The sequence below is a fragment of the Molossus molossus genome, unplaced genomic scaffold, assembly GCF_014108415.1.
Source record: "Molossus molossus isolate mMolMol1 unplaced genomic scaffold, mMolMol1.p scaffold_m16_p_12, whole genome shotgun sequence".
In the NCBI taxonomy this organism is placed as follows: Eukaryota; Metazoa; Chordata; class Mammalia; order Chiroptera; family Molossidae; genus Molossus; species Molossus molossus.
The window spans coordinates 101,222,625-101,246,994 of NW_023425347.1; the positions used below are offsets into that span (position 1 = coordinate 101,222,625).

General features: G+C 47.7%; 1 protein-coding gene across 1 annotated transcript in view; it reads left to right on the forward strand.

Moving 5' to 3' along the window:
- Positions 1 to 10,487: 10,487 nt before the first annotated feature.
- Positions 10,488 to 24,370, forward strand: part of DNAJC11 (DnaJ heat shock protein family (Hsp40) member C11) — a 67,052-nt gene continuing 53,169 nt past the window's right edge. The window contains exon 1 of the mRNA XM_036256028.1: positions 10,488 to 10,622. Within this exon, the coding sequence (XP_036111921.1) occupies positions 10,551 to 10,622 (72 nt within the window). The 5' untranslated portion in view covers positions 10,488 to 10,550. The remainder of the gene's footprint in view (positions 10,623 to 24,370) is intronic.

Genomic DNA, 24,370 nt, shown 5'->3' on the forward strand with positions numbered 1-24,370 from the left:
TCTGGAAGTTTCAACCCCTGACCGACAGGCAGCATTTCCGCTTCACACCCAGCTTTCTAGATGACCGCGAGATCAGGAACAAGGTCTCTGGCTTCAAAAGCTACCCGAAGTCAAGAGGCCAAGACTCCCAACATAATTTGTCTTTAATTTTTTAATTATGATAAAATGTACATAACATAAAAATGACCATCTTAACCATTTTTAAGTTTATTTTTAATATACTGTTTAATATCAATTTCTGATTGATTTTTTTAGAGAGAGAGGGAGAGACAGAAACATCTATGTCAGAAACACAGATCAGCTGCCTCCTGCACGCCCCCTACTGGGGATCGAGCCCACAACCTGGGCATGTGTCCTGACCGGGAATCGAACCAGGACCTCTCAGTCCATGGGACGATGCTCAATCCACTGAGCCACACCGGCCGTTCCATCTTAACCACTTTTAAGTGTGAAGTACCTTGCTGTGCAGCCGATCTTCAGAATCCTTCCCATCTTGCAAAATTGAAACTGTAAACCTACTGAGCAACTCAATTCCCCTTCCTCCAAGGACTCCTGATACCTGTTTTTTTACCCCTTATACTTTTGTAAGATAAAATATTCATGCTTTTTTTTTTTATTCACCTGAGGACATTTTTCCATTTTTTGTTCAGATAGAGTGGGAGGGAGAGAGAGGGGGAGAGAAACATTGATGTGAAAGGGACACATCGAGTGGCTGCCACCCGCACAACCCAACCAGGACCGGGAACAAACTGCAATCGAGGTACGTACCCTTAGCGGGAACCGAACCCGGGCCTCTCTGGACCGCAGGCCGATACTCCAACCGCTGAGCCAAACCGGCCAGGGCTCATGCATTTTTTTAAATGACCTGCAGCAGCCACCTGGGCTCCAGGTCAGGATCCAGTCTAAGCAGACACGACTCCCAGTGGAAGGAGGCCCCATGGAAAGGGCCGTGGGCCTTGATGGTGTGGTGGAGCAGCTGACCACCCACCTCTGGAACTACCTGGCTTTGGGCCTCTTGTTGTGTTACATAATAAACTTCTCACTGCTTGAAGATTAAAACCCATGTGAAAACAAATGAAAACAAAACAACAAAAAACCCACAGGTTTTCTTTTAAGTTGGCACTTACTCCAAAGGGAGCCATTTTTTCAAACCTGGCCTGACTCTGTGGTCAAGGCATGTCCCCATTAAACACCCTCTGTGACAGCCACTTGTCTCTCCTCAGGACCCCACAGGATGGGGAAGGGAAATGGACAGCTTGCCAAGCTGCAGGGCCCTGTGCTTTGTGAGATCAGGGATGTTGGAGGGAGGGCTGATCTGCCCCAGTTCAGGGAGACTTGGGCTTTCCCTGGCAACGCTCTGCTCCTGGGCACCCAGACTGAACTCCGTTCCTCGGCCTCTCGGGAGATGAAAGCGTCTCTCTGCTCCTCCACGTCCACCATCTCCTGTTTCTCTCTCTCTCCTCTCACTTTTAACATACGTTCAATATGGGCATGAGCCTCGCCCTGGCTGCTGTGGCTCGGTTGGTTGGGCATCGTCCCGTGCACCAAAAGGTTGCTGGTTCGATTCTCCATCAGGGTATATGCCCAGGTTGTGGGCTCGATCCCAGCAGGGGGAATATGAAAGGCAGCCGATTGATGTCTGGCTGTCACGTCGATGTTTCGCTTTCTCTCTTCTTCTCTCTCTAAAAATCAACAACAATATCAAATATATATATATATAGGCATGTGCTTTAAGTATTTATGTGACAGGTACACAATGCTGTTGGAAGTATAAGCACAAAATACTCAGACACTTGCCTCAGTCTTATAGAGGAACGACGTGGAAGGGAGGGGAGTGTGTCAGTGGGTATAAGTGGTTTGAATGGGTAAGTGCTATAACCTTGTGTGGTACAAAGGGACTTACATTAAACCTGACGAAACACACGCAAGACTGGGTCTTTGCTCCCTCCAGAAACCCTAACAAAATAATAAAGGCATTAAACAAGCATAAATGCATGTGGATGGAATGAATGGGAGAGGAGGTGACGTCAGACAAAACATGTCAACAAAATTTTGGAAGATATAAAGTAGAGGGGCCCTTGGAAACAGACTTGGGTTACAGCTTTCTCGCTCTGCTCGGTGCCTGTGGGGTACGGGAAGACAACTGAAAGGGACTGGTTTGTATTGCGGGATCCAGAAGAGGTTCAGGAAGTGGAAGTAGGGCAGGGGTGTTGATAATCTCTATAAAGAATAGTTATGAACCCCAGATCCCTCTCCCCAACCTACCCAGCCAGGCAACTACACCCCCCCCCCCACGAAGTTTATCATCAGGTAAGGCTCAACAGAAAAGGTTTTGGACATCAGAGCATAGCTAGACACCAAATGTTGTACTAAAAATGGGAATTTTATGAATGTCTAGGTACTAAAATGTTATTCTCAGTCCCTTCCCCTGCAAGACCTTTACCTGCTCCAAGCAGGACAAAGAAGGACTCCTCTCAAGAAACCGCTCCACCCAGGAGAAAAGACCTACAATTTTGAAATCTGGGGGACCTGAACTTGACAACTGGCCAAGAGGCCCACCAGAAGATGGGCCTTGAACATGTACAAGGAGCGCCCATGAATAGACAGCCAAGGGTCACCAGGGCCGTGAGGAAAGTCCCTCACAAAACAGGCCAAACACACAGGGAAGACAAATAAATAACGAGCAGGAAACAAAAACAGTGAGGGAGTGGAACAAAACTCTAGCACATCCTCAGAGATGCGTGAGGACACGTTGCATCCATAAAACTAATTTATTTATTCATTGTATTTTTATTTTTAATCCTTACCTGAGGATATTTTTTTCCCCATTTATTTCAGATTGAGTTTTGGGGGAGGGGAAAGAGAGAGAGACATCGATGTGAGAGAGACACATTAACTGGTTATCTCCCGCCCCACTCTGACCACAGCTGGGGACCGAACCACAACTGAGGTATGTGCCCTTAACCAGAATTGAACCTGCGACTCTTTGGTCTGTGGGCCGATGCTCTAACTGCAAAGCCAAATCAGCCAGGGTGGATGAAACTATTTTAAAGAAAAGAATCAGAGAACAAGAAAGAGCTCTGGAAAAATTTAAAATATTACAGACATTTTTTAAAATTTTTATTTTTTAAAGAAGGTGAGAGAGAGAGAGAGAGAGAGAGAGAGAGAGAGAGAGAGATCAGAGATCAATGTGAGAAAGAAATGGATTGGTTGCCTCCTGCACATGCCCCGACTGGAGATCAAAGCTGCAACCTGGGTATGTGCACTAGCCAAGAATCAAACCCTCCACCTTTTGGTGTATGAGACAATGCTCCAGCCAAGCCACATTGGCTAGAGCTACAGACATTTTTTTTTAAATCAAAAGAAGTGGTAAATATACCTGAAATATCCAACAAAAAACTAAAAAGATAGAAGAACAGAAATAAAAAAGAAAACACCATTAGAGAATCAGTCTAGGAGATCAAGCATCACATTAAACAGTTCCAGTAAGAACAAAACAAAAAAATGAAGTTGTCAAACAAATAAATTTCCCCAAAAGTGACAGACAGAAGTTTCCTGCTTAAAAGAGCCCACCCGCCTGGCCAGTGTGGCTCACTGATTGAGCATCAACCCATGCACCAGGTCGCCAGTGCGCTCCTTGGGGAACATGCCCAGGTTGTGGGCCAGGTCCCCAGTTGGGGGTATGCAGGAGGAGGCCAATTGATGTTCTCTTTCATCAATGTTTTTTCCCTCTCCCTTCCTTTCTCTCTAGAATCAATAAAGACAAAAATAAAAATTAAAAAAGAGCCCACCCACTAAGTGTACAGCACAATAAATTTTAAAAGACCCATACAAGGCATATCATCATGGAATTTCAGAACACCAGGAATAAAGATAATAATTCCAGAGAGAGAGAGAGAGAGAGAGAAGACAGTTTCATAGCCTCAGGAATTAGAATAGAATCAGTCTTATGGCCTGCAATACTGGAAACTAAAGATGGCAGAACTATGCCTTCAAAATTCTGAGGAAAAATGGTTACAACCTAGACTTTTATACCCAACTAAACTATCTACCTATCAAACTAGCTTTCAAATATAAAGGTAGGATCTGAGCATCCAAGTTCTTAAAAAACTGTGGGACAGTTTGCTTCATCAAAACAATGGGATATAAAAAAAAGAAAGAAAGAAAACAGGGCATTTGGGGAACAGAGGTACCCACACTGGAGAGAGAGACATAGTCTTCCTAAGTGGTAGTATAGGGAAAATGCAGGATGACAGCTGTGGAGCCGGCTGTATAATCCCATATATAAAATTCTAGGAAATGTAAACTAATCTATGATAGATATTGGATCGGTGGTTGCCCAGAGATAGGAGTAAAGAGAGGGATATATTATAAAAGGGAATGAGAAAACTCTGGAGGTGATAGACATGTTTATTATTTTAATTAGAGTAATGGATTCATGGGTGCATACATGTATCAAAGCTCATAAATTTGTTCACTTTAAATATGTGCATTAGGCCCTGGCCAGTTTGGCTCAGCGGTTAGAGCACTGACCTATGGACCAGAGAGTCCCTGGTTCAATTCCAGCCAAGGTCACGTACCTCGGTTGTGGTTAGTCTGGCCCCATTTGGGGTTGTGCGGGTGGCAACCAATGGATGTGTCTCTCTCACATCAATGTTTCTCTCTCTCTCTCCCTCCCACTCTGAAAATAAATGTAAAAATATCCTCGGGTGAGGATTAAATATGTGCATTAGGTTGCACAAAAACTCTGCCTCGATAAAGTACGTAGTAAAAAAAAATAGGAAAGGAGAGAATTAGTGAAGCGGAAGATTAGTCAATGGGAACTACCCACAAAGAAGCCACAGAGATAAAAAGAAGAAAGAGAGAAAAGAGAGAACTAAAAGCATACAGGATGCACTGAGAGGGTCTAAGTGTGCAACTGGGGTCCCCAAAAGAGACAAGAGAATCACTTCACAACTGCAATAGCAGAAGCCTAAAGAAAATGAAATTATATTGCCAACGTGCTTGAAAACAAAATAACTAGCAAACTAAATGTCTCTACCCTGAGAAATTATTCTTTAATATTAATGAAGGCAGACAGAGACATTTTCAGAATTAAAAAAAAAAAAAAAACAAAACTGAGAGTTCAACAGCAGACTCACACTCAAAGAAATTCAACAGGGTGTGTTTTTTTTAATTCTCACTCGGACTTTTTTTTTTTTGCATTTATCTTCAGAGAGAGCAGGAGGGAGAGAGGAGGAAAGAGAGAAAGAAAGAGAGAGAGAGAAACATCGATGTATGGATGTGAGAGAGACACATCGACTGGTTGCCACCCACACGACCCCAACCAGGGCTGGGGACAAACTGCAACCGAGGTACATGCCCTTAGTGGGAACCAAACCCAGGACTCTCTGATCCGCGGGCCGATTCTCTAACCGCTGAGCCAAACCGGCCAGGGCTCCACAGGGCGTTTTTTAGGCTAAAGGTCAATGACCCTACATGGAACCCCAGTGAGGCAGCAAGGGATGAAGAACAAAGAACTGCAAGGGCTGTTTAGAGAATAATCATTTTTTCTTTCTGGCTAGAACGAAAGATCCATGCAGGAAAGTCAAGGGGTCTAAGGCTGAAAGATTTGAGAACCCCGATCACAAAAGGTCCAGCAGGAGGAAGAACGGAACCCACACAGAGAAATATGAAGTTAAGGGAGAAAGTGCAGCCGGCAAGGAGGGAGAGGTCACGACGAAAAAGGCAGGTGACACTAAGATACTGCCTAGATCGAGGCAAACGGCAGTCAAACAAATGCCATTGGATTTGGGGCTCAGCAAGTCACAGGAAACGTTGAGAGGGGAATTTTAAGGAACGATGGGGACAAGCACCGCACTGCGGGAAGTGGAAGAGTGGGCGGTAAAAGCAGCAGAAGCAGCAGGTAAATGTCCAGCTGCAGGTGGAAGAAAGACCTCACCCTGCCTGTCCCGGACAGGACTCCCGAGCCTGCCCCTTCCCTCGCCTGCTCACCTCCGCAAACGCCTTGCGACCTAGCAGTTCGAGCCCAATGCCAGTCACTGCGGGTCCCCTCCCCCGTGCCCCACACCCGATCAGCAAGCAGTTCCTGCTGACTCCAGCCCAACGTGCCCCATGTCTGACCACCCCAGAAGCAGAAGTTCCGAATGGGAGATTCGGGGGATGAATGCTTTCTTGGAGTGGCAAGGTATACAGCTGGGGAGTCCAGAGGCCACTGGTCTATCGCCTGCACTGCTGCCCAGCTCCTGCGTCCCTCTGGGGTTAGTGTTCACCCCGCCCAGGCGGCCAGCTCACCGGCAGAAGCAGGTGTGGCCTTCTAGATGGCTCCGCCCCTCCGTAATGATCTTCTTGGCTAAAGACACGCTGACAAGTTACTGGGGGAGAGAACATTGAGAACATCTAAGAGGTTTTTTTGTTTGTTTGTTTGTTTTATTCTCACCGGAGGACATTTTTGCATTTATCTTCAGATAGAGCGGGAGGAAGAAAGGGAGGAAGGGAGAGACAGGCATTGACGTGAGAGAGGCACATCGACTGGTTGCCACCCACATGACCCCAACCGAAGCCGGGGACAAACTGCAACCGAGGTATGTGCCCTTAGCGGGAACCGAACTCGGGACTCTCTGGTTCGCAGGCCGATGCTCTAACCACTGAGCAAAACCAGCCAGGGCTAAGAGGGTTTTTTTGTTTTTGTTTTGTTTTAAATATGTTTTATTGGTTTTTTAGAGAGAAAGGGAGAGAGAGAAGCATCACTGTGAGACACTGATCAGCTACCTCCTGCACAACCCCCACGGGGGATCGAGCCCGGGAACTGAGCCCGGACTTCTCAAGTCCATGGGATGACACTCGATCCACTGAGCCACACTGGCCAGGCTGAGTTGTTTTGTTCCTAGTTCCTCTTACCAGGGTCATCAGAGCTCAGGAGGGGAAGGTCAGGCTGTGAATGGCAAGCTAGCAGGAAATCCCAACTGGACTCACGCCAAAGAGATACTGAAAAGAATGTCGGTGATTTTCCTCCTGAGCTAGAGAGAAGGGGTGTGGATCGAGCCCGACTGTAAGGGGGCCTGGGCCGGGCTGCTCTCACCTCTCAGGAGCATGACTCATGAAACGGGGAAGGACTGAGGGGTCTCCAGTTGGAGTCAGCAGATGTAGTGAAAAAAAATACCGCGCACCTAGTTAGATAAACATGTATATGCCCCGTGCAGTATTAGTATACTTATACTAATGATTACTCATTGTTTATTTGAAATTCAAATTTAGCCCGGCTGGCGTGGCTCAGTGGTTGAGCGTCGACCCACGCACCAAGAAGTCGCCAGTTCCATTCCCGGTCAGGGCACATGCCCAGGTTGTGGGCCCGATCCCCAGTGGGGGGCATGCAGGAGGCGGCCAATCAATGTTCTCTCTCATCGATGTTTCTTTTTATTTGTTTGTTTTGTTTTTTTTTGTTTTTTATCCTCACTCGAGGATATTTTTCCATTTTTTGTACAGATAGAGCGGGAGGGAGAGAGAGGAAGGGAGAGAGAGAGAGAAACATCGACGTGAAGGGACACATCGAGTGGCTGCCACCCGCACGACCAACCAGGGCCGGGGACAAACTGCAACCGAGGTACGTGCCCTTAGCGGGAACCGAACCCGGGTCTCTCCGGACCGCAGGCCGACGCTCCAACCGCTGAGCCAAACTGGCCAGGGCATCGATGTTTCTTTTTATTTGTTTGTTAATCCTCAACTACTGAGACACACCAGCCGGACCTTATATTTACTATTAAAGATAAAAGAATTAATGAGTTATATAAACATATATAAGATACATACATATGTATATGTAGTTATATGAATATATTACATAAGTATATTAGGCTTTGCTTTACAGTTAAGTCACAAATTGCTTTCAGCTTCACCCATTAAGAAGAAAACAATCCCTGGCCGGTTTGGCTCAGCCTACAGTGTTGGCCTGCACACCAATTTCCGGTCAAGGGCATGTACCTGGGTTGCAGATTGGATCCCTGGCCCTGGTTGGGGTCGTGCAGGAGGCAGACAATTGATGTCTCTTTCACATTGATGTTTCCCTCTCCCTCCCCCTCTCCCACTCTATCTAGAAAATCAAAGGAAATGTATCTTTGGGTGAGGATTAAAAAAGAAGAAAACAAAAGTGCAAGGCAGTGAGTTGATGTGAGTTTGTCAGTAGCTCTGGCATGAGTAGTTTGTCAGGTGTGTGTGTTAACTCAGTAATTTGCACTGCTTCTGGTTTGCCTTCTTTTCCCGCATCATAGATTAAGATTTTATTTTATTTTTATTTTTTTATTTTTTTATCCTCACCAGAGGACATTTTTTCCATTTTTTGTTCAGGTAGAGTGGGAGGGAGAGAGAGGAACAGAGAGAGAGAGAGAAACATTGATGTGGCTGCCACCCGCACGACCGACCAGGGCCGGGGACAAACTGCAACCGAGGTACGCGCCCTTAGCGGAACCGAACCCGTGTCTCTCAGGACCGCAGGCCGACGCTCTAACCGCTGAGCCAAACCGGCCAGGGCCATAGATTAAGATTTTAGAGGGAAGAAATCAAAACAGCCAACCTCTGAAGTAACTACATTCTCAGGTCTGTGCTGTATCTGAGCTTATGTTCCATTTCTCACAACCACAGAACACAATATCGTGGGCCCAAGAGAGGATAGACACAGAGCATCCCTGAGTCACTATTTATTTTGTTTGAGTGGTGATAAAAACCAGGTCATTCTCAGTCATGGAAACACAGACCTGGGCGTTCTGAAACATATGTTATGTTCCGCTTATGGAATTCCTAGTGGCAGTGTTTTCCAAAGCGGAGGCAGGATGGCAAAGAGCTTCTCTACCCAACTGAGCATTATGGCCCAATTAATGTCTACAATCCTAAGGAAAAAAGGAATGTCTCAACATTGTCATTTTTCCCCCCTGGCCTCTCTGTAAAAAATTCGTAAAGACCAGCAAATGTCAGCATGCTGTTGAGCCTAATCACTGCTCTTCAAAGGAGAAAAAAGGAAAGACCATAAAAAAACTGCTGGAATAGTTGATGGAACGTGAGTATCTGTGAAAAGCTATTGTGGGGAAGCTTCACACAGCTAAAAGAAATAGCTCTTAATTTACAACCTGGGCTGACAGTCTGTTCCACACTGACTCAACACTCCCGAGTAGCCCATCCCAGCACACCTAGGCGACTCGTGCTGAAAGAGCCTAAGGGGGGCGGAGGGGGGGGGGGCAACTGGGAAGGGAGGCTACAGAGGCCCAGATGGCACACATCTGGCCAAAAATTAGAAGAGAAAGAAATCAACTTCTCAAATCCACAGACAGGTGTTTGGGGGCTTCCCAGGAGACCTGTTTAGGAAGGGCAACAGGGACGGTTCCAAACCGACGGCTAGTTAAGGAACAAACGTTCCAGAGAAATAATGGAGAACTGGTACCGGTCAAACAGGTGGCGAGAGCAGGGGAGCCCCGTTGTCCACCCTCTCTTGATAACTGCATCATTTCGAAGACACTTACATTATTTAGATGATGGTAACCGAGTCATCTTTAAAATGCACCGAACAGCCCTGGCTGGTTTGGTTCAGCAGTTAGAGCGTTGGCCTGCAGTCTGGAGAGACCCGAGTTCAGTTCTAGCTAGGGGTGCGAGCCTCAGTTGCAGTTTGTCCCCGATTCTGGTTGGGTCGTGTGGGTGGCAGCCGCTGGATGTGTCCCTTTCATGTCAATGTTTCTCTCTCTCTCTCTCTCTCTCTCTCCCTCTCCCACTTTATGTCCTCGGGTGAGGATGACAATAAATAAACAAATAAATAAATGCACCAAACAGCAGGCACCAGGTTGAAATCAGACTCCACCGCTAAATGATAAGGTAGAAATTTACAAGAGGACGGCTCTAGGATGGGGGCTGTAGGTGCACACGCCTGCTGAAGACATAGTGGGAACCAAATGGGTATTGCCTCTTCATTTAAGCAGCAGAAAAAATGGCCTGATGGCCCTAAATATAGGGCAATAATAACAAATGAAAATGAGGAGGCCCACCCTCAGACCAAGGTTCTGGATGGGCAAGAGAAACGACGAAGAACAGGGCGGTCGAGCAAACCCCACCTGGAGGTTTCCAGTGCAAAGACAAGTCTCCCGCTGGGGTGGGCTCAGGGGTGCGGCCCAGGTGGGGCTATTTGGGAAGCGGGTACGCCGCACACTGGGGGCTGGCAAGGGAGGCAGGGAGGTGTTTCAGAGGCCTGTGTCCGCGGTGCCCGACGGTGACGACCATCTACTGTGATTGCAAAGTCTCCCTTTCCAGTCCAGGCACAGGCCTGGCGCGGCCGCTGGGCTTTAGTTCCACCCCCAGCACGTGGACGGGCCCGGGAGCCGCATCCCGCTCTCCGCCGCGCGGGGGCGCAGGGCGCAGGCGCGCTGCTCCAGGGCGCGGGCCGCGGCGGCGCGACTCCGGGCCGCCAGGGGCCGCTGTGGCGCCGCCGGGCCGGCCCGCGCTGTGCGCGCCGCCGATCGCCGGTCCCTCTTGGGCACGGCGTGGCCGGTTTGGCGGGGTGAAAGGTTGTGAAGATGGCGACGGCCTTGAGCGAGGAGGAGCTGGACAATGAAGACTATTACTCGTTGCTGAACGTGCGCAGGGAGGTGAGGCCTGCGGCGGGAGGCCGTCGGGGCTGAGGCCGGCCTGGTCGTTCGGGAGGGCCGGGCTGGCGGCGAATGCCCGCTTCCGCCGCGGGAGGCCGGGGCCGGCGAGGAGGCCGCGTGACCCCGCCTGACGTGCGCGACCGTCGGCCGACCGGGCGGCCCCCCCGCCCAGACCCTCGCGCCGGGGGTGCCCCGGCCGGCCTCTGCCCTGCTGGCGGCGGCCAGTGCGCCGCGTGCGCCGCCCGGGCAAGGCCGGAGCCCCCGCACCCACCGGAGACACAGCGTTCCGTGCTGGACACGCTTGGGCTTCCCAGCCCCCAGGACCTGGCGCCTCGCTCGGCGCACACGCCCGCCCTGGTTGAGGGGCTGGGTCATCGCCCCGGGCCGGCAGGATGAGAAACTGAGTCTCGGGTACCAAGGTCAAAGCCACCAGGCGACCTCCCCGGGGGGTTGCCGGGTCCCCGAGTCTTCCACGGGGACCTCTGGCCCCCGAAGTGAGCCCAGGCCCAGAGGCACATGTCTTTTGCCCTCCTTTCCCCGAGCGGCCGGCCAGAAGTGGAAGAGCGAGCCTCCCGGATTTGCAGCCTCGACTCGGAGGCTGCAGGAGGAAGAAGCCCGGTGGCCACGAACGAAGCGGTGCGCGGTGCCCGGTGCCCGGTGCGCGGCCTGGCGTGCGCGTCCGTTCCCACACGAGTCCTGATACCCCGGTCCCTTTCCGAATAAAAGATAGTAAGACAGAGTCTCACACTGGGTCTGGCACGCAGTAAGGGCCCAGGCAGTGTTCTCGTTGATTTGTGCAGAGGAGGTCAGCGTGAAGGGCAGGAAGGCTTCCAAGGTCAGGTCAGAAGGTGGAGGAGTTACCTCTCAGCCGCTGGGTTCGGTCTTCGCAGCCCTGCGAGAAAAGCCCGGACCCCCGTCGCCCGTCCTGTGATCGGAGCTGGCCAGGTTTGGCCGTCCTAGGCACAGCAGGTCGAGGATGTGTTGGCAGTCGTTGCTGGTCTGCATGATGTTGAATTAACAGCTAACGGGTTCTGAGCGCTCACTTTGTGCGGGGCCGGCGTGTTGAACGAACACTGTGTATTACAGTTGTCTCGTTTAATTCTCACGTAAACCCTTCGGGTAGGTGTTTTGATCATTCCTAACTTAAGGCACAGAAAAACTGAGGCACAGAGAGGTTAAGTAACTGGCCCATGGTCGCACGTCTAGAAAGTGCAAGGGCCTGAATTCAGCCCTGGGCAGTGTGACGGGAGCCCCAGCTCTTGACCTCTGTGCTGTCACCATAGCTTACCAGTCTCAGACGACCGAGCTGCTGGTTCTGGTACTGTGTTCTTGGGCACCCCACACAAAAACCCCTCAAATGTGTTCAGTACTATTTACTGAAAAAACATCCAATCAAATATTTGGGGGGATTGGAAATCACTTTAGGCTGCCATAGGACACCTAGAGTTTTTTGTAACTAATCAGCAGTAAGGCTTGGCCTTCAGTTTCTTTCACTGTTTTGTGTGTTGTTTGTTTTTTTCGATCCTCACCCCTCACCCCAGGGAGGGCATGTTCATTCATTTGAGAGAGAGAGAGAGAAACATCAACTGGCCGCCTCCCATCCACACCAGGAACCAAACCACAACCTAAGTATGTGTCCTGGACAAGAATCGAACCTGAGACCTTTCAGTGTACAGGACAACGTTCTAACGTACTGAACCCCACAGACCAGGGCTCTTTCCCTTTTAATTAAGCTACCTGATAAGTTATTTAAGCTTTCTGCAATTCTTTTTTTTTTTATTCTCACCCGAGGACATTTTTCCTTTTTTTTTTTGTTCAGACAGAGTGGGAGGGAGAGAGAGGAAGAGAGAAACATCTACGTGACAAGGACACCTCGAGTGGCTGCCTCCCGCACGACCCACCCAGGGCCGGGGACAAACCGCAGCCGAGGTACGTACCCTTAGCGGGAACTGAACCCTGGCTGACGCTCTAACCACTGAGCATCCGGCAAGGGCACATTCTGCAATTCTTAAAAGCAAAGCAGTAAATGAAACCTCCTTTTCTGAAATCAGCTTTTCTTATCACTCCTTTATAGTTAGTCTGGGTTTATCAGTGATTGAGCAGCCACAGACTGGCTTGTTTATCAAACTTACCGAATCCTAGCTGCAAATAGTCAAAGATCTATAATAATAGGTTTAGCCAGAGTCTTAGGTAAACATTTGTCAACAGTATATCTTGAAATTGCTGGAGTCTGAGCACCTGTCATTGTTACTGGGCTGACAGGTGGAAGCCAAAGAAATATTTCTTGTAAAAAAATTTTACTCCGCCCTCCCTGGCCGGTTTGGCTCAGCAGTTGGAGCCTCAGCCTAAGCTCCAGAGAGACCCGGGTTCGGTTCCCGCTATGGGCACGTGCCTCGGTTGCAGTTTGTCCCCTGCCCTTGTTAGTTGTGCAGGTGGCAGCCACTCAATGTGTCTCTTTCACGTCGATGTTTCTCTCTCTCTCTCTCTCTTCCTCCCACTCTATCTGAACAAAATATGAAAAAGTGTCCTCGGGTGAGGAAAAAGAAAGAAGACAGGGGTGGTCCTGTCCCGGGCACGCTTATACAAAAAAGACAAACCAGAGCTTGGCATAAAAAGTCTTTAAAAAACTTTTTTTTATATTACTCCCAGTGAGTGAAGGCACTTCCCATATTTATGACTATAAGTGAAATCCCCATGAAACATGTCCTCTTGCTTAAGTCATTTTGTGTTGCCTTTGTTGACAAACTCAGCATAAAAGGTGTTCTGTGCAGCTTTTATCTGAAGCTCTGAAGGTGATCTCGGGACTGGATATTTACTAGGATTTTTTTGTGAAATCAGAAGGCAACCTGAAGTTAAAACAACATTTAGTTGAGAGCTAAAGAAAAAGTAGAAGTACCCTGACTGGTTTGGCTCAGTGGGTAGAGTGTTGGCCCGTGGATGAATGAGTTTCGGGTTCAATTCCAGTCAAGGGCACATACCTCAGTTGCAGTTCATCCCCAGCCCTGGTCCAGGTTGTGCGGGAGGCAACCATTCGATGTATCCCTCTCACATGGATGTTTCTCTTCTTCTCTCCCACTCTACCTGAAGATAAATAGAAAAATATCCTCGGGTAAGGATTTAAAAAAAAGTAGAAGTAATCTTCTGTGTGTGGTCAAGATAATAACACCTGTTTGTTTGCTGCCTGTTCTACAGCCTGTGCCTCTAAGTGTAACTGCGGGAGTCCTGCTTAGCCCCTCAGTGCTTCAGAGTACCGCCGTTCTCTGTCCGGGGTGCAGACGTCTCCCCAGGAGTCTCAGATGCAAGTCGCCTGACAGAAACCAGGGAGTTCTATTTTAGAATGTCAAAATTAGACCGGCCGGTGTGGCTCAGTGGTTGAGCGTTGACCCATGCACCAAGAGGTGGCCGGTTTGATTCCCAGTCAGGGCACATGCCCAGGTTGTGGGCCCGATCCCCAGTAGGGAGCATGCAGGAGGCGCCAATCAATGGTCTCTCTCATCTATTTTTCTATCTCTCTGCCTAAAATCAGTAAATAAATAAATAAATAAATAAATAAATAAATAAATAAATAAAATGTCAAAATTAGAATCAGATACATAGTTACAACAATTGGAGTAATTAGAAATGTCAAAAATCAGCTTAAGAATCTCCCTTCAGCCCTAGCCAGGTAGCTTAGTTGTTTGGAGCATTGTCCCGCTACACCAAGATTGCAGATTCAATCCCCCGTCAAGGTACATACAAGAGGCAACCAATGCCCTGGTCAGTATTGCTCAGTTGGTTGAGCATTGACCGTTGCAACAAGAGGTCACTAGTTCAATTCCCAATCAGGGCACATGCCCAGGTTGTGGGCCAGATCCCCAGTGGGGGGGCGTGCAGGAAGTGGCCAATTGATGTTTCTCTCTCATTGATGTTTGTGTCTCTCCTTCTCCCTATCTCTCTGAAAATCAATTAAAACGTATTTTAAAAATAAATACATACATAAAATCCATGAATAAAAAAAAATTTTTTTTAATTAAAATCTCCCATTCCAGGTTTTCAACTTTAGTATTCCAGAAAGCGAAGCAGTCAGCTAGACAGGTCCACCAAATTCTGCAATAAACAAGGCCAAAATATGATTTTTTTTTTAATAGAGAGAGGGAGAGAAACATCAGTGTGAGAGAGGAACATTGATCTGTTGCCAGCCACACACAGGAACCCAAGATCTGGTCACGTGCCCTGACCGAGAATTGGACTGGCGACCTTTCGTTACACCGGATAATGCTCAACAAATTGAGCCACACCGACCAGCACAAGACTTAGATGCCTTTTATTCTCTAGTGTTCTGGATTTTCTTGTTTATAGAGTAGGGCCATTGTCTACCACACATTGAGGGAAAGGAGTAATTTATCATTACCTGGGAACACCAAAACCAGGTCAGCGTCTCTGGCTTAGTATAATAAGCCAGGTGCCTAAAATATAACTGGCCTGAGATTTCTAAGACAGTTTTCCAAAATTTATTTGGAGAAAGGATTCCTGAACAGTAAATGAGAGTAAAATTTTCTTGATCTTTATATATTTTTTAGACATTTTAAACCTAATTTATTTCTAAATAATTGACAGTTCCTACCTATCAATGTTGAATTACCTTTCATTTTTACATGTCATTCGGCAGTGTTTATATCCAGTTTTAAGATCTGTGATCCCACCCTGGCCAGTTTGGCTCAGCGGTCAGAGCGTTGACCTGTGGTCCAGAGAGACCCGGGTTCGGTTCCCACTAAGGGCGCATGCCTCGGTTGCAGTTTGTCCCCAGTCCTGGTTGGGTCATGCAGGTGGCGACCACTTGATGTGTCCCTTTCACATTGATGTTTCTCTCTCTCTCTCTCCCTCTCTCTCCCTCCCACTCTATCTGAACAAGAAATGGAAAAATGTCCTTGGGTGAGGATAAAAAAAAAGATTTGTGATCCCAGTCGATTTAGCTTTAAAGGAACCAATTTTTTTTTCAAGTTTTAAACAAACACAAAAACACAGTTAAGTAAAAAATAACAAGTAAAAAGTTTTTGGTTTTTCCTTGCGATACTCAAATGGAGGTCAGTATCCTGGGATCTTCATCCTTCCATAACAGCCATGAAGCTAGAATCATCACCTACCAATAAAACGTTTCCCCGAAGTCCCTGCATTTTTATTCCTTCCCTAGCATAGGGTACATTGTTCTTCCCACAGTTTTGGGGTTGTCTGGGTTTCTCTAGCGTCAATCCACACCAAAATGTAGGGCTAAACATTGAGCTTGGATTGCAGATGGGAGGAAAGGGCCACTTCTCACGAAGTCACCCAGCCACCATGGGTTGGCCATCCGCAGAAATTGAGTACAAAGGGTCAGCTAAGTCCTGTGCACACTCAGGTTTCTCTAACGCAGTGAGGTGCTGTGTGTTTATTCATTCCTTGTTTAACCTCATGATGGGTCTTTGTGAGCGATATAAAGATGGGTCGGAGAAGGTCATTCCTTCGCTGAGTTTCCCATCTACAACATGACGTTCGGAGTTTCACATTTATAATGATAACCCTGGTTAAACTGTGCACTGGGCGAGTAGTGTTAAGCCCTGGTTTTCCAAAAACCTAGCTTACACAGGTGATCACATTCCTAAGGTGTCATGTAAGTAAAGAGGCTGCGGAGCAGAGTCATTAGCAGGAGTTTCAGCTCACACTGTCGCTTGGGTGACCTTGAACAAGTCATTGCAAAGTCTCCATTTACGGGTGTGCACCAGTCCTTCATAGAGCCATTGTGAGTACAAGGCAGCAGCCCGAGCTCTGCTGCTGGAGCCCAGTGTGAATCCTGCCGGTGCCTTTCTGGGGGTTTTGCGCCTCTAGGCTAGTAGTTGAACCTTTTTACTTGTTCTTTGACATTGAGAGGTCAGCTAACACGTAATAATATACTAGCACTTTCTGTGGCCAGGAGTTGTATATAGGAGTATTGCAGTGGAGTAAGGGCTTGTACAAAAGGCCTGGCGGAAGCAGGTATCCAGATAACGTGTATTATTTTTTAAATTTTGATAAGCATGAGGTTTTACTGATTTTAAAAAGACATATATGGCCCTGGCCGGTTTGGCTCAGCGGTTAGAGTGTCAGCCTGCGGTCCACAGAGACCCGGGTTCGGTTCCCGCTAAGGGCATGTACTTTGGCTGCAGTTTGTCCCCGGCCCTGGTTGGGTCATGTGGGTGGCGGCCACTCGATGTGTCCCTTTCACATCGATGTTTCTCTCTCTTCCTCTCTCTCCTTCCCGCTCTATCTGAGTAAAAAATGGAAAAATGTCCTCGGGTGAGGACAAAAAAAAAAAAAAAAGACATATATGTACATAGAAAGTGGTGATATGCTTCATCCTGGCTAAATTTGCTATCCATCTTTTGTGCTAATAGAAAACATAGTGCCAGCCCAGCTGGTGTGGCTCAGTGGCTTGAGTGTTGTCCTGTGAACCAAGAGGTCACCGGTTCGATTCCCCAGCCAGGCCACATGTCCAGATTTTGGGCTCCATTCCTTGTGGAGGAGCATGCAGGAGGCGGTCAGTTGATGTTTCTCTCTCATCGATGTCTCTCTCTCTCCCTCCCTTCCCTCTTTCTAAAATCAATAAAAACATATTTTTTAAAAAACAAATAGCGCCAGAACTTAGGGTTAGCATTATGTTATGACTTCCCAAAACTTGCTTTGCTCTTTCTGTTCAGAGTACCAAGTTTTTTTCTCTTCAAAAGACAGTTACCTCTCTGAACTCTGCTTCCTGCAAGGTCATGAGTTTGACTCGGAGGGCAGTGGGGAGAGTCCCAGAAGCTGAGGCTAAGCATGGGAGTAGGGTACAGGGATAGTCCAGAAAGGCAGAGTGCAACCCAAAGATACAGTTGTGCGCTATCAGCTCTGACCCAGCAGCAGGGAGGGGAGGACTTAATCAAAACAAAGGTTCTGCAAGTTGGTGACAACGAGACTATGCCCTGCTGGGCGGGAGGGTGCCTAGGCCCAGTCCAAATAGGCATCTGGTGGTCTTGCCTCTGGGTAGGAGGGAACTATTGGGGTGCCCAGCTAGTTCTACTGACATCTCATAATGTGATCAGGGAACATGGTGAGGTTACATTTTAAAATGTGTTTTCTTTAATGAACCATAAGCTAGTTATGATCTTTCTGCTTTGGGCATTAAAAACAATTGCTTCTTGAAAGTTTAATGCTCTGGTTCTGCATTATCTACCAAAATACCTTTTTTTCTTTTGCTTTCTTTTTTTTTTTATCCTCACCAGAGGACATTTTTGCATTTATCTTCAGATAGAGCGGGAGGGAGGGGGGGGGGAAGAAAGAGAGAGAAACATCGATGTGAGAGAGACACACCGACTGACTGCCACCCACACGACCCCAACTGGGGGTCCAGGGACAAACTGCAACCGAGGTACATGCCCCTAATGGGAACCGAACCTGGTCTCTCCAGTACGTGAGCCGACGCTCTAACCGCTGAGCCAAACCGACCAGGGCTCTTTTGCTTTCTTTCTTTTTTTTTAAATCTCACTCGAGGACATTTTTTCATTTCTTGCTCAGATAGAGTGGGAGGGGGAGAGAGGAAGAGAGAGAGAGAGAAACACCGACGTGAAAGGGACACATCTAGTGGTTGCCACCCGCACGACCCAACCAGGGCCGGGGACAAACTGTAACCAAGGTGCCCTTAGTGGGAACCGAACCCTGGTCTCTCTGGACTGCAGGCCGACTAACCGCTGAGCAAAACTGGCCAGGGCTCTTTTGCTTTCTTAAAGAGAATTCAATTGAAAGCTTTTATATCGGCCATGAGTTTAGTAATAAAACAACGGGGAGGAAAATGTGGGGCATAGAAGCAGCACGTTTTGCATGGCTATGAAATTTTAGTGTTTGCTTTTTTATTAAAGTTTCATTTTAATTTTACTCATGTATTTTATTTATGCCCTGCCTTGTTCAAGAAAGGATCTAAGACAAGTAAAAGATGAATAAATCAAATAGCATGAATGGCCCTGGCCAGTTTTGCCCAGCAGTTAGAGCATCAGTCCGTGGACCTAGGGGTCTCAGGTTTAATTCCTGGTCAAGGGCATGTACCTCAGTTGCAGGTTAATCCTTGGCCCTGGTTGGGGCCCTGTGGGAGGCAGCCAGTTGATGTGTCCCTCTCACGTAGATCTTCCTGTCTCCCCCCCACTTCCCTTCCACTCTGCCTAAAAATCAATGAAAAAATATCCTCGGGTGAGGATTAAAAAATAAATAAGTGAATAAATAAGATACGCTAAATGTTTAAAAGGGGCCACACAAAAAGAAATAAAAGACTACTGGGAATATCACAGCTGTCACCACTGTGGTGGTGCAGGCGCCACACAGACCCCACTCCCCTGAAGTGGTACCTCTGAGACGAGAGCCTGGCGGCCGGATCCTGTTTGCACCTTGGCCCGCGTGCGAGGAGTGCACGCCGTTCCCTCCCTGGTGTGCGGGAGCCAGAACGCTCCTCGGTATTGAAGTGCCAGCAGGCGCCAACCGCAAGGCTTCTGCACGAGCGGGCAGGATGTAGCAGATGGACACGGACGAGACAGAGTATAAGGTCAGGCTTTTAGGGAAAAATAAGCCAAGCCCTGGATGTGGAGATAGGATCCAAACCATTAATTTTGACCCAGAAAGGAACTTGAGCTCATTTCTCTAAGATGTTGGCCCTTCTTTTTTTTTAAGTGCTGTGTCTCAAGGGCACCAGATTAACATGGATGTGACCAGGAGGAGAAATGAAAACAATTGTACAATGGTAGGAGAGTGTTTCCTAAGCCCTTGGAATGACCTCTGATCAGGAATCAGAATTTCTGCGGCTTTGGCCCACCCAGGCTCCCACGCTGTGGTCAGCAGTTGGACACTGGAGGACAGGAGTCGCCCTCTGCCCCATAAACCTTAAAGGTCACACACTTTTTTAGTATTTAGAGTTCTGTGTTACCGGTTGCCTAATACTTTTTTTTAATCCTCACTTGAGGACATGTTTGTTGATTTTTAGCGAGAAGGGAAGGGAGAGAGAGAGAAACGTCCATGTGAGAGAGACGCACGGATCAGTTGCCTCCTGAACTTGCCTTGACCTGGCCGGAGGATCAAACCTGCAACTAGGTCTGTGCCCTGATGGGGAATCAAACCTGTGACCTGTCAGTGCACAGAATGACGCTCGGCCAACTGAGCCGCACCAGCCAGGCAGCCTAATACTTTTCTGAACTTACATTGTCTTTGGGGGATTAATGCATTCTTTAAATTTTGTGATATTTTTCCTTCTAAGTAGAACTTACTTAAGGTTCAAAAGTTATTCCTAGTTGTAGAGACTTGGAATTGTTTGATCAGCCTCCTGTTTTGCTTTCTGACTCATTCATGGTGTGATTGTGTATCTCTTAAGCCCACCTCTCCAAAGTGAAAAGTCAGAAATGTCCAAAATACTGTGTAATGCAGTGTGTCCACTCAGCCCCTGTACTCAGCAATGACATGGGGCTGATGGAACCGCACAGCGCAGCGCCTGCTCTGGGCACCTGTGAGCATTGTCGCTGATGCTTGGGAAAGGCCGAAGGTGGTGGTGGAGCTTGGGGGGGTGTGAGCAGCTTACATGCAGAGCCCTTGACGTTTCCGGGAGTGTGACTCTGGCAGCCTAATCTGGGCACGTTACTTAACCTCCCTGAGCCTGTTTATCTACAAAATCCAGACAATAATTCTGCCATAGGGCTGTTGGGAGAATTAAGCAAGAATGCAAATAAGTGCTTAACATCGTAATGGACACATTATCATGGAAAGTAAATGCCAGTACATTTATTAGTATCATGAGCATAAAAGTTAATAAGGAATGTTCTTATTGATTTGTTGGAGTTCTTTTATATAATTTGGATGAGTCTTTTGTCTGATAGATGTTTTGTAAATATTTGGCCCCTCTCTCTAGGTTGCCTTTCATTCTATAGCTGTCTGTTTTATGAACCAAAGGTCAGTTTGAGTTGAACAGGCTACACGTTACTCATTTCCAGCCAGCTTTTGGGTCATGGGTTCATAGTCAGGTAAACTCCTCCATCTTAGACAAGCCATTTAATTTTTTTGGTCCTCACTATTTTTATCTGTAAAAAGGGGGTTCTAATTCCAATCTTAAGATGCTTTGTGATTATTAAGGTGTTGAATGAGGAACTATCAGTGAGGGTATTTTGCTAGCTGTCAGTCTGTACGAATGCATTTGTGACGCCACTGACAACCTTAAAATCCTGTTCAGCTCCAGTGGTACTTTCTCCTCCTTTGTCACCTTGCCAGGTGCTCCTCTGTCCTCAGAATTTCCCCAGGTTCAGGCCCCTCTAGCATGGCTTCCTTTGTCTTGCTTTGGCCCAGCCACTGAGGCTCAGAGGATTGAGCATCGTCCCATGGACTGAGTGGTCCTGATTTGATTTTGGTTTAGGGCACATGCCTGGGTTGTAGGCTCGATCCCCAGTAGGGGGCGTGCAGAAGGCAGCTGATCAATGTGTCAATCCCTCCCTTTCTTCCTCTCTCTAAAAAATTCATAAAAATATATTTATAAAAATAAAATGTCTTGCCCTGGCCAGTTTGGCTCAGCGGTTGAGCATTGGCCTGTGGACCAGAGAGTCCCGGGTTCGGTTCCCGCTAGGGACACATACCACCAAAAAAATAAAAATAAAATAAAATGTCTTGCTTTAGTCCAGCATCTCTGTCTGCCTCTGGGCTTTGTGTTTAGGTGTTCACATCCGCCTTCTCCAAAGCCTGACAGCCTCCCAGTCTCTCCTGAGCCCGTGCGCCCAAACCAGAAGCTGGAGTTCCCTTTGCTCTCTCTTCTCTGTGTCGTTTTGAGCCCCTTTCGATGGTCCCACCGGTCACCCAGTGGAGAATCCTCTAGCTCCAGCCCATTCATCCCTTCTTTTCCTTTGTGACTTCTAGGGTGCCGTCCGGCCTGCATGCCTTCCACCCTGCATTTCTGCTGCAGTTTTCTTCCTGTCTCTGCTTTTTACTTTTGTCGGTTTTGATAAAGCAGTACCAAATCAATATTAACAAACCGTCCTGATCATATTATTTTCCTACCCAGAAACCTTTTGTGCCTCCCTGTAATTTATTGGGTAAGGGTCAAACTCTTGGCTCCCTTTTTTTTAAATCCTCACCCGAGGATTTTTTTTTTCCATTTATCTTTAGCTAGAGTGGAAGAGGGGGGAGGAGGGAGTAGAGAAGGAGAGAAACATCAATGGGAGAGAGACGCATCGATTGGTTGCCTCCCACACGACCGTGACCAGGGCTGGGGACGAAATCAAACCTACGACTCTTTGGTTCGCAGGCTGATGCTCTAACCACTGAGCAACCGGCCAGGGCTTGGCTCCTTTTTTAAAGCCCTCTTTACCTTAGATGTTTTATATACTATCTGCCTCTTTGCAGTGATGTTCCGTCTCTTCCACATGTGCTCCATGTGGCCGGACAGTGCTGTCGGGTTCACTGTCACACCCAGCACAGCATGGTGCTTACTGATGTTTACCAGATGGATGAGCAGGTGCATTCATTTCTTGCCTATTTCCCGTCTACTTACATTCCTCCCCTGAAATACCCAGCCTGTGCTGTATACCACCTTCTGCATTCCCGGTTAGATCCCACCGCCTCCGGGAAGTTTTCTTTGCATTCTGACTGCCCTGAACTTTCTTCTGCACCTTTAGCATTTCTCTTTTATATTGTTTATTACGTCCGTGTGTGTGTGTGTGTGTGTTTATTTAGAGGAAACACACCTGGTTTGTAATCTCCTTGAGGGCGAATGTAACGCCACACTCACCTTGTCCAGTTGCGTTTTACTTTGTAGAATATGTTGTGCTCTTGAGGATCACGTTGCAATTCTGGCAAGAAGTAATTCTAGAGGAGCTCATTGGAAGGAGTTAATCAATGATCTATCAGTTTGGGAAAACTAAATTTTCACTTTTAAAAATTGTTTGAAGAGAGTAAATTCAAACACATGCCTTTCCCGGGAGCCAGGTAAGCCGAGGCCCGTGGAGCCCCAGTCCGAGACCGAGTCTGCGCCGGAAACGGAAGGCGGCCTTCCCGCTGGCCTGTCCTCCGTCAGGCGGCCTGTCCTCCGTCAGGCAGCCTGCCCGTCTTCCCTGGCGCTTCTTTGCTGCAGGGGGAAAGGTCGCTTGCTCACCATCTTGTATTCTAGCACCAGTAATGGCATTTGTAGGAGTAAATGTTTCCGATACATCCGATTTATTTTTATACAGTTTTTGCTTTTGTCGGTTTAATAGAGTTGAATTGTTACTGTAGACTGGGTGAGCCTTACATGAACCTGTTCTCCTCGAGAAGCTCCTTACAGAGATGCATCAGGCAGAGAGAGCAGTGGGTTCCATGCGCCATGCCTGAGTAGAGGGCGCGTCACCTCCACTGCAGGGGTCTGCTGCAGCCCACGGAGGGAAGCCTATTTGCAGAGCCTTGGAAGATGTTCTGCATGTCAGCTAAAAGGGTGAGGCGTTGGAAGACGGCAGGGCTGCGTCTGCGTGGGTTTTGTTGTGCAAGGTTTCAGGCCTGTGGTGGGAACCTTGACAAAGTGAAGGAGGGAATTTGTCCCAGTCCAGCTCAGTGGTTGCATTTTAGTGCCCGATGAGTGGGTGGCCTCGTCTCTTAGGGTAATCAGCATCTTCTCAGGAATCTCGAGCATCTTCCTGTCCACCAAACAGCTCTTACTCAGCACCAGGCGCTCCCGCTCTTGGTGGTAATTAGCTCTGAAATCTGTTTTGTTTTTGTTTTTTTCCTTTAAATTGTATCAGTACCAAGTATCATAAAAAAATTATAGGTTTTTATTAGCTGGTGCCGTTTATTTCAATCAGATCGTCATGGAACATATGGACAGTAATAAATCTTCAATTGTGGTAATTAGGCGAACGTCCCAAAATCCAATCGAATGTAGTTTGTGCAGACTTAGCTAGTCTGCTTGGATACTGCTTGGAAGTTTGAGCCTGGGATTATAGGCGTCAGCAACAAAAATCCTGGTGGCTTTACTATTCCTAAGTGAATGTCAGCATGAGGTATCACTCAGCTGTTGCTCACGGGCTCTGTCAGGCCTTCACGGTGCTGGACGCAACAGCATTATTGTGGTAGCAGTCACTGCTGTTCACCAGGCACAATGGTTCTTGCACACGGTCGGGCCGAGCTTCCTGGTCGCCTGGTGGTCGCGTGAGCCTGGGACCAGTTCTGGCCACCGTGCCAGCAGTGGTGTGTGTTGCGTTCCGGCGGAGGCATCTCGACGCCAGTGTGAGGCTGCGCTCCCGGGCTCTTCCCTCTGCCTGGGGGCGGTTCTTCCCCAGGGCAGCTGCTGTCACCTGGGACCTGAGGACATTGCAGGCAGGTCACTAGCTGACCCGAGATGGACCTGAAGTGAGGGAGATGCAGGCCTTTGGAATTGGGGGATTGCTTGTACCATGGTATCTTGTAACCCAGCAATTCTCAAACTTTTTGCTGTCAAGACCCCGTTCAGTCTTAAATTATTGTGGACCCCAAAGAACTTTGTTTATGTGGGTTATGGCTAACAATACTTAACTAGGAACTACACTGGATAATTGATGAAATGTTGTAAAACAAGACATAAAGTGTACTCCTTGCATGTCATCATAATAAGCACAAGGAAGACTTAAGGATTTCAAAACAGCTGTGTTGAAAAATAATGAATATATACAGATAAATTATATACGATATTAGCAGATATAATGAGATAGCTGGTAAATACCCAGTAAAGTAACTGAGAGCCAGTTGAGTTAATATCTCAA